General features: G+C 44.4%; 1 protein-coding gene across 1 annotated transcript; it reads right to left on the reverse strand.

Annotated features, from left to right (window-relative positions):
• Window positions 1-728: 728 nt before the first annotated feature.
• LOC149364729 (uncharacterized) lies at window positions 729-9,655 on the reverse strand. Its single transcript, XM_089568746.1, has 6 exons — window positions 9,582-9,655; window positions 4,612-4,681; window positions 3,976-4,163; window positions 3,542-3,770; window positions 1,934-2,059; window positions 729-887 (listed from the first exon to the last, which is right to left on the reverse strand). Exons 1-6 carry the CDS (start codon window positions 9,653-9,655, stop codon window positions 729-731), a joined length of 846 nt encoding a protein of 281 aa, XP_089424872.1.
• Window positions 9,656-10,992: the final 1,337 nt, after the last annotated feature.

Raw genomic sequence — 10,992 nt, forward strand, 5'->3', positions numbered from 1 at the left:
GAGCCTAGAGTTGGGTGGTAGATGGCTCTTTTAGGGTATTAAGGTAGGCGTAGGTGGGGTGCAGTGGGGAAGTGGATGGTGCTTTTGGAGGGTAGAGGCTTCTCTCTCCCTAGCTGCAAACAGACAAGAGCCGGCATTTTAACACGATAGCGTTAAAGGCCCCGTTATCCAGACAATCCGGTGTCGACGTTGTCGGCGTTGTCGACTTTGTGAGCGAAAAATCACGTGCATGGCTCTGGCAGGTGGTCCCCAGAGAGCAACCTATGTGGCAGGTGGGCCACCTAGGTCACGTGATCTTGCGGCGTCATCGCAACCTGGCCATTAGATTGTTAGCAAACTGCCCATTGTGGGAAGTGCCGTTAAATTAATGATTGGTCGCTCGGGAAGAGCAACCTGGGTCGCACAAGGCCCACCGCTCGCAGCACCTGCCATCACAGGGCAGTGGAGCATGGAGGTAGTATACGCTACGTAATTTTAAACCATTTTTGCGACAGAGAGGCGTTTTCATTGCCTGCCGTCCATTGCACAGCAAATGATCTTCGCCCAAGACAATTATTGGGCTATACAATTTGAGTCGAAACAAAAGCACAACGAGGCATAATCTCTAGCGCACCTTACTTAGCTATGGACGAAAAGGAAAAAAACGGCGTTTGCAATTATTTTCCGCGCTACTATCAAGCGCTAATAGTGCAATTAGTATATTTTTATTATTTTAGCGTAGGCGGCCGTCAGCTGATGGAAAACAGGCCTCCTGCGCTGCCTCCGTCCGCGTGGTTGGTGTCGTTGATGGCCAAGAAGCTCCCTCGACGTGTGGGCATCACACCAATGGCCGTGCTGGGAATGGGCCTCTCGGTCACTTTGTGGCCAAAGAGCATGACCAGTCGCTTCTGCGTCAGAGAGGAGGCGCTGGTTGAGTAAAGATGTCTCCCGAGAAATACCACTTCGTTTTTTTTTTTGGTCTTGATAGCACTTCAGTCGTTATATACGCTTCCTTTATCATCAAAAAGAGCGTGGCAAAGTAACGCATTGCTGTAGTTACGGAGAACTTATCGTATACAGCGGAGTGTGCATATATCGTGCCCAGCTCTTTCGAATGCATGGTTATGTCGCACTTACAGATAATGCGCTTGAAAATCCTGTTTAATGGTATGCAGGAAAGTCGCGCAGTATAGCGAACTCCAAGTTCGTTGGCCGTTCGATATATCGAAATGTGCGCCGCGCTCATGCAGGTGACGCTTAGGGCAGCTGCTGACAGCGCTAGCCCTGTGAAACCGCGGGACGTGGCTAACGTGTGCAGTGCTTTCGGATGGCCTTCGATGTCTGGTACTCGTTTTCTACTACGCATGGCTGTCATTCGGTGAAGCCAACCTAACTAGTTACTACAGCCTAGCGGCGGCTGTCACGTGGCATGCTTCGCTGCCCAAAACATTGTGGAAAAGTTCATTTTAGTTAACGCTATTCTATTTTCAGTAGGCTGGTTAAGAATACGCGGTTGTGCTGGTTAGAAATAGGGGACACGGTGAAAAATAGTTATGCCAGAAATTATATCTGTTATATTTTATTAGCTTGGAAAATGACAGCGATCATATTTGTAGTGAAATGTTTGCAAAAATTGGGATGTAGGCTACTCATTTCATGGGTATGTGATGAGGTAGTTTGAGTCGAGGTTTATTCGACGCCTCTATTTTTGGGTCAGTTTGCTGAACTGTAAAGATTTACAGCGTATTATGGAGCCATAAACTCCGAATTCGTGCTGACAAAATTTAAAAATAACTTCTATCGCACTCTTTTTTCTATATATAGCTCAAGTTTCGAACCTTGAGATGTGCGGCTTGGATGGATGTGAAGAAATTACGTTCTGCTTTGTGTTCGCCTAGCAGTATTGTCTTTAGCTGTGGCTTATTTGTTATAGAGAGCTGCAGTGTGAAATTACCACGTCAAATTCTGGATTGTTGCCGGCGACGTTGACGACGAATTCGTTGCCCACCAAGGTTGGGTGAATCCTGGCTTCGTTGAGGACGCACTCACGGTAGGGGTAGTCCGCAGCGCACGTGATTAGCTGCGAGTGAACGAGAGGCAACACTTGGGCGATATGAAACTTTGCATTTCCAGCGCCTCACAGGTCAGTAAGGCGCTATTTTATCTATTGTGGACCCTTCTCGAGAACTTTGAATGCTGGACAGATGTGCAGAGCCAGCTGTCACAGCACGTGTTCTTTTCAGAGTTTCAGCGGGAAATGATGCACCATGGCGGTTGGTTTCACTGCTTGTTCTAGAAAACACGAAATAAACGAAGGAGCTGCAAGGACTCGTTTCGGTTTTTCACCACTTCAACTGCAGTATGATACGCACAAACAAAAACAACGAAGGCTTGGATACAGCATTGGATGAGAACTACCTTATACAAAGGCATCTGTAAAGATTATAGCTATCAAGATTAGTTCAGCACCTCCTCTGCGCAACTTGTGGCAATTGTGAAAATTGTAGTAATATGCAGAACTTGTTGCAATTCGAATGAAAATCTTAGGGGTAAACATTGAGGTAGAAAGGAACTAGAGCGAAACAGAGATTTCGGCCTCCAACAAACATGTGTCGATGATAGGTTAGCTGTGGTAGAAGACAGGAAAGGAAATATAAACTAGGCAGGCTATATAATGTGCGTAACCGATTACTAGCTGTCTGGAAGCGAAAAAGAGTGCCCGCTATAAGACCAATGAAAAGCCTTCCATGGCAGCAAAGCCTAAAGCTGTTATGAAGTTCGGGAACTTTCTGGGGTGGAGTACGTGCCCTGACAGCCGCAAGACTGTAGTATCTGAATGTAAACAGAAAGTTACATGGTGTGGGGGATAATCAGTGTTGTGTTTTGTTTTATGGCACATAAGTGACTAAGGCTATCATGTGACAAACTCAAGATTTAATGCGTTTAATTTGTTGATAAGGTCGAAAAAGTTTTAAAATATTATGCTAGTGTAGGACCACTGCATTCTTTAAGAAACTAAAATAAGAAATTTCGACGAGTGTATTTTTTTCTAGGAGCATGCTGAAGTGTAAAGGTTCGTTGCAAAACCGCGTGAAATATTTTTCTTTGTCGACTTTTGTGCATGAGAGTACGACGTGGTTGATTGCAAACTCATCTCAACTTTTTTACATTTCAGTTTAGCTTGTTTCATAAGAATGAAGTCGCGAGTCAGATTTGAATGCCAGATAGGAAGACGACATAAAATTGCTTCATCGAAGATATTGGATGAATGCATGATTTTCATTCCTTGATGACCGGCTTCTCTAGGTGTGGTTTGTTCACTTCGCAGTGTGGGTGATAAGGATAATTACGACGGTGAAGACGAAATCCAGTACAACTAGTGATGTACAAAGTTCGCTTTATCCAGTAAACTCCACAGCTAAGCTGCTATTATAAAACAGTCAGGAATTAAAGCCTTCCTAGAAATATTGTCCCGAATTTACCGGCGACTGTACTCTGTGTCGAGCGAGCGGTACAGAAAGCTTAGAGGCGCTAAAAAAAAGCGGCGATTCACGTCACCTACCTGTGCGACTGCCGACAATCCTGCCATTCCACCGCTTCCCCCGAAGAGTGAGTGCAACGGGAAGACCGAAGAACTCTTGGTGATGATGACGGGGGCCATCGAGGTCATGGGCGTCTTCGACGGACCCAGTAGGTTGGCCATCGGTGCGTCCTGTTCGGAGCTCTTGAGGAAAGCATCCATGTAGTTGTTCAGCAGCAGACCCGATGAAGTGGTGAACATGCTCCCGAACCTGGGGAAATTTTAGCGATTATCTTTTTGTGAATCCGGCAAGAAAACCTTTAAAAGCGAGCAATTTTCTTGATTTTCGTGAATAAACACTGTTTAGTGATCATGAATGTGCGAGGAGCTGCACCGCAGACCTAAGTGCATGCATCTTACTCTACCGGTTACGATCTGGTAAAGCAACCACTAATTTCAACGCAGGAAGCACTTACTCGCTGTTCAGGCTGGAGGTGATGGCGAAAGCGTCGCCGTTGGGAGCTAAGATACACAAGTGTGCGCCGCCGTAATCTTCGACAAAGGGGTGTTTAAGCCCATAGTCCTCGGGCTTTGACAGCGGGCCATCGCTTTTTATAGATGTCTCAATTTTGTGAATAATTTCCCGAAGCAGTGTCTTCTCTTTCTGTAGAAAAGCAAAGTTATAGCAACAGTAAGACATGTAATATGGAAATACATCACTAGCTTCTTGTGACATATCACGCTTAGGTATACATCTCGGTACGAAGTTGAATGCGCTTGCGAAGACGTTAACCTTCATTATTGAGTATATATTGACAGGTTGTTTATCAAGGATGTTAAATATGCGGATTCCTCCAAAAACAAACCTCGTTAATCAGGAAAGGACAGTGAAATAGTCAAAAGCCCACATTGCCTATTAATTCCACTGTCAGATACGACAATTCAGAAGCGATGTTCTTTTTTGTGAGTCGACAATTATTTTTTTTAATGTAACACTCAAAGTTAATGAAAATAAATATTTTGATATCTCATTTTATTGCGCTATTTTTTGTGTACAAACAGTTTTAATGGTCGAGAAAGAAAATAAAATAACCGCGATACTGCAAACTCACATCTCTGGATTCCCCATCGTCCCCCAGCTCTCCGCGTCTGGCAAATGCGAACTTCAGTGTTTCGACAAGCCTGAAATAAAGTGCATAAGGACTTGTTTTAAATACAACTAAAATAAATATTTGGAATCAGCATGCAAAAGTATAATCTTCCCTGAAGGTTTCGTAATTGTAACTCCATTATTATTATTATTTTTTTTTTGAAGAACAGTGACCCCTCAGAAGCGTACACTGTGTGGATGGCTGCAGTTTAGAACAGCATATCATGGTGTATACATCGCTGCATAGGTGTGAGGATAGGTTAGTCGTGTTGTACAGGTGTGCTTTTATTAACAGCAAGAGGAGGGAGCGATCAAGAAGATATCCTCGACAGAATACACACACTTCTTCTGTAGGCGATCAGTGGCAATGCACCGCTTCAGTTTGCACCCGCAGTTTCGCGTGTGTAGCTGCATTTTTTTCCGTCCCCTCTTTGTGTTCTGGTGTAGTTTTGCCTGAAGTAGTGTTGTGTGGTGTGTGGCGTCGATTGGTATAGTGTGGAGTGGAGTGCTGTGGTGTAGTATGGTATGGTGTGAAGTGGTGTAGTATGGTGCGGTGTGGGGTATTCTGGTGTAGAGTGGTATGGTGTGGAGGTGTGTGGTATAGTATGGTATGGTGTGATGTGGTGCGATGTGATGTGTGGTATGGAGTGCAGTGGTATGGTTTGGTATGTTGTGGTGTGGGGTGGAGTGGAATGGCGTGAGGTAGAGTAGTGTGGTGTGGAGTGGTCTGGAGAGGAATGGTGCGATGTGGTGTGGTATGGTATGGTGGCGTGTCGAGTGGTGCGGTATGGTGCGGAGCGGAGCGGTATGATGTGAAGTGCTCTGGTATAGTGGGGTCTGGAGTGTTGTGTTATCGCGGAGTGATGTGGCGGTGTGGAGCGATGCGGATTGGTGTGGAGTGGTGTGAAGTGATGTGGAGGGGTGTGGTGGGGTATGGTATGGTATGCCATGGTATTATGACGTGTGGCTGCGCATGTTGTTTGGGAGAGGTCGCAATAGAGGGCTTCTCAGTAACTTAGGCCACCTGCGGTTCTCACAATTGTGTGTCAGATGTGTACGATCAAACAAACACACAGACATACACACAATGAGCTCTCTTTGTGTGTGCATAGGGGAACCGTGTGTGTTCGCGCAGCTTATACCTCACAGACTAATATGTGCCCGTATTTTAAGACGCTGAGTTTATAGCGAAGAGGCGATGAAGTAACGTACCTGAGCTTAAAAAATTCTTTATCCGTCGTTACTCTCATCTATTTTGCTGTAGTCCAAAATGCTACTGCCAATCATCATCTTCAGCAGCATGACTACGCCCACTGCGAGGCGAAGGCCTCTCTCCCTTATCCCTCTTATAACCCGCTTCTGTGCCAGCTTCGGCCGCCCTATCCGCGCAAACTTCCTGAACGCATCCGCCCGCCTAACTTTCGGACGCTTCCTGCTGTGTTTTTCCTCTATTGTCTTAACCCTTTCGGTCCTAGTGGCGTCAGTTGAGACCACAACACAAATTTTCCACTCGCGCCTCAGTAAAGGACTAAAATACTAATATTTTTTACTAGAATAGGTCCTCCGGGATCACTGTTGCTATCGCCACCACCGTTCTCGCATTTTCACAGAGCTGTGCGGTCCAAGGAAAAAGCAGCGGTACAGCAAATTTGTAGATTTTTATATCTCCCTAACCATTCCTTCATTCCGGCTGAACAGGGTGAGCTCACGGGCTAGTTGGTTATTCATAATAATTTTTCAACAGCGCATGCTACACAAGGACACAAGACGAGGAAACACACACACGAGCGCTGAACTGCAACTTTATTTGAGAAAAGGCGCCAACCTCTACATATATACCCTCAAGGAACCGCCCACTAGGGTAAAACCTAAAATCACTGCACGTGTCAAGCCACAAGCAAGAAAAAATATTCAAGAGCGAGAAGCAGCGAGAAGAAATTATTTCACTTGCCCTTTTTTTTGCGTAACAAACAGTGGGCAGAAATCGTTTTTAAAAGTGGTAAAAGCACAAATCGCGGTAACTAAGCATGATGATGACCGAGGCGAAAAAACATCTGAAGTGCATGAGGGCCAACAACTAACACGGCTAAAAAAGTGGTGACAAATGAGATGTAAGAAGTGCTAACACGAAGACTAAAAGAGATAAAACAGAGGTACAAAAAGGAGGGTAAAAGCAAAAGTAAAAACGAAGGAAGAACTACCGGGAAAAACCAGGTCAAAATCACATAAAACCAGACAAGAACGCTATCTCTTTGTTTGACAGAGAAACAGAAGGCGTACTAACGCATTCACTCTTGAGGTTACAAATCTTGGCTGCTACTATTATTTCGCGAGTCAGCTGGTAGGGGCATTTCTTCAGAATGGTTGTTTTTTTGAACATAGGGGTGCATTGTTCATAAGAACCTAGTTTAAGCGAAATAAAAAGGTCGCCGTTGTTCCATATATGCACACAATATCGCATAACCTTAAAAAATAGGAAAAAAGGCAGGTGTTGATGTCGTTTTCACGGCCCCGCCAGCGCCTTTCCAGACTGTGCCGGAGAATCAATGCAAAGACAAAAATTAACTCCGGTTGTACCACGCGGCACAGAGATCCCTTGGTCACGTGTGCTGAGGGTGTAGTCTAGTCGATCCCTCTTTCTTGTGGGAAGGCGTACATCGGCCAAACAGGCCGATGTATTAATGAAAGATTAATGGAGCATCGTAGGGATCTATCTGGTTCATCACTCAGGAACTTGCCAGTGCACTGTAAGAATTGCAAACTTAAACTAGGTTCTAATGAACAATGCACCCCTATGTTAAAAAAAAACAACCATTCTGAAGAAATGCCCCTACCAGCTGACTCGCGAAATAATAGAAGCAGCCAAGATTTGTAACCTCAAGAGTGAATGCGTTAGTACGCCTTCTGTTTCTCTGTCAAACAAAGAGATAGCGTTCTTGTCTGGTTTTATGTGATTTTGACCTGGTTTTTCCCGGTAGTTCTTCCTTCGTTTTTACTTTTGCTTTTACCCTCCTTTTTGTACCTCTGTTTTATCTCTTTTAGTCTTCGTGTTAGCACTTCTTACATCTCATTTGTCACCACTTTTTTAGCCGTGTTAGTTGTTGGCCCTCATGCACTTCAGATGTTTTTTCGCCTCGGTCATCATCATGCTTAGTTACCGCGATTTGTGCTTTTACCACTTTTAAAAACGATTTCTGCCCACTGTTTGTTACGCAAAAAAAAGGGCAAGTGAAATAATTTCTTCTCGCTGCTTCTCGCTCTTGAATATTTTTTCTTGCTTGTGGCTTGACACGTGCAGTGATTTTAGGTTTTACCCTAGTGGGCGGTTCCTTGAGGGTATATATGTAGAGGTTGGCGCCTTTTCTCAAATAAAGTTGCAGTTCAGCGCTCGAGTGTGTGTTTCCTCGTCTTGTGTCCTTGTGTAGCATGCGCTGTTGAAAAATTATTATTCCGGCTGAGATTTTTAAATGTTTAGTGAAACGCCTTTCCAAGCTCATATCCGCATCATAGTTATTTTTGAATGCGTAAACGTCTCGCTGTAGCATGTGGCCACCGGTGGTCATTGAGTGATGACAGGTAAACTTTCTAGAACATGATTTGGTAGTGTTTTTTTGCGCGTAAACCTAAAATTATGAGCTTATTGGACTGCTCACAAAAATATTTCTCGCGGAAAAGAGAAGAAATGTTTATTTACCTTTTTGATGGACTGTGAATATTTGAACGGGAAAAATGGAAAGTTCTAATATCGGAGAAGGTGAATATTGGGATCGAGCCAGGCAATGACCATGCGGATGTTTGGGAACAGGAATCGGAACGCAGAAGCAGTGAGAATAACGGAACACTTCATTTTGAACTTCTCTATTTATTTTACCACATTATTCCTCCTGTGAACTCTGGGAGCGAGATGCAAGAAGGGACGGGGTATTGCACACTGCAACTCGCGCACCGACGCTTGTGCAGCACGCGTAGCGCGCCCTCGATGCTGGGAACACGGCAATGGGCCTGGCAGCTTTTCCTTGAGAAAGAGTTTACGGTGCGCTCATAAATAGGTTCTGCTTTTTTCCTTGGCCGAGAGATATTCATGCTACATATGGGCTATGGATGAGATGGAATTTCTCGTCGCCTGTGCAGAAGAGCATTTGTACAAGATGCGCACACTACTCATCACCTTTCATTTCATAAACTAGTCTATTGTGAACACTGGTTTGAAAACAGGCCCTTAGCTTGCTAAACACTCCCATGTGCGCTGCCCCGCGCTAAGCGTTACTGAAGCGAATCTCGATATGGAGGGCAGTATAGGTACGAGAAAGCCTTCATCCTTGTCCGCATTTGTCTTGCAAGAAGGCCACTCAAGTTTTGAATATGTGTGGCGTTGACTTGGCGTATTATAAGCTGGAAAACTCACCTGTCTGAGACAAGAGCGAGGAAGAATGATAAATAACGCAAGGTGAACAGGAGAGAGCGACATTTTGTGGCAAATGCAAAATCATTATATCTCTTACTAACTAAAGCTGCTTTAGAGTTCTCCACACTGCAAAACAAGACATTTTCCTTAATGCGGTCACTTCCGCATTTGTCATCCACCGAGCCCTGATGTAATATTTTGACGCCATAGCTATAAATCCATGAATGCATGCCCGTACCACGAGCGTTGAAGTTTTACTGCATGGTTATAGTGCCTCGGACATTACAAAAACACCGAAGCAAAAATTTTGCGACCAAAATAACAAATCCCAGGCCAAAAGTGTTAATAGTCAGCCTCCTTTATAGCTAGATGGAAAGAAATACATCTAACCCAAAACTATTTTATATTTTCGTTCTTCTGAACAAATGCACTCAAGCGTGCATCTACTAAGTGCGGTTGGGATGAGAAAGCAGCAGGTGCTGCATCGTGGTGTCGCTGACAGGGTGTGGCAGGAGCCAAGCACTCACTTGTGGAGCTCTTTACTGGTCATCAGCGAAAGGGTGACTCCATCTTCTTCCTCGCTGTGAGTGTACCTGAACATCGGAGATGAAGGCAGTGTTGTGTGTTAATACGATATGCTTCACTGTGGCGTACATCATCTCATAACATCTCATTCACAATCGAAAGACGTCTGGTCACATTCTTGTTTACGACGCCTCAGGCTTAACGCCAAATCAGTGAGGAATGTGTTGCCAAACAAGAAAATATTTTCAGGACCTTCCGATCATGGTGCCCCCTTACGTGCGCGCAACTTGTTTGGTTCTTCGGTTACCACTAGAACGTAAGTTTCCGTGCTGAACGTTGATTCCGTTCTCTCAACGGTACATTCTCAGAGACGATGATGCACGATCACTGTTAAGGAGCGCCACTTGGAGGCAAATAGAAGAAATTAAAAAAAAAACAGATAAGAGCAAAAATAAGAGCTCTCGTACCCACCAGTTTTGCACGTGGCGCAAGGACGAGGAGAAAATTGTATAATGATGCGTGCGATGTTATTTTCTCTGTTCAGTTGCACACAGCCTTGTATAGCGAAGGTCGAAGGGAAGTTATTTTGAAGTGAATTAAGAGTATGCGAAGTTCTTTCAGCGCTATGCCTTTTTTTCTTTAATTTGTATACAGGGTTACCATAAGTGGGAACATGTTTGAGGGATGGGTTTTTATTTTTTTTTTTCTGCCATGGAGGGTCACACTGCTCAATATGCAAAAAGCGAAGACCGCATTATTCTACCCTAGAAGAAGCTTACTTTTGAGACATGCGGCATTTTACAAGAAACGGGACTACCGGTTAGATTCCAAATAGATCAGTATCGATATTTAACTGAAGCAAGAAATGAGGAAAAAAGGAGCTGCTTCTTGGTAAACCGCCTTTGTCAAAAGTATCTGGCTGAAAGGCATCGCTGTCGAGATGTGCAGCAGGGCACTGCTGTAGCTCTAAAGGACTGGAGGGTAGCCAGACCTCTAGTCTTCGCCAATGAAGAGCTTCGGAGCTTCAGGGATGCGGAAAGCATCCAATGCCTCATTAATACGATCCTTGTTTATATGGACGACCCGAATTATGTACAATTTATTTGGGACCAGACATTTTGCAACGTATCTGCGCGTCGTTAATATGAAAAGAAATCCTCATAGTCCATTGCCGTTCTTGTATATTTGTTGCTTTAATATGGACAGCGACGAGAACACAGTATCGACTAGCCCAACCAGGTGCTTCTTTCCCAGTATTTTTTCTATACATCACTTCAACGAAAGTTAATACGAATGTGCAAATGCCTGAGTGATGACCCTTTCTTAGTGTTCTTTCATGATTTGCAGTGCCTGTATACCCGGTAGACGTGCCTTGCGATTGCTTAAATGGCTGAGAAGAAAATCCCCTCCTCT

Source organism: Amblyomma mixtum, chromosome 2 (genome assembly GCF_055824585.1).
Source record: "Amblyomma mixtum isolate Tamu chromosome 2, ASM5582458v1, whole genome shotgun sequence".
NCBI lineage: Eukaryota > Metazoa > Arthropoda > Arachnida > Ixodida > Ixodidae > Amblyomma > Amblyomma mixtum.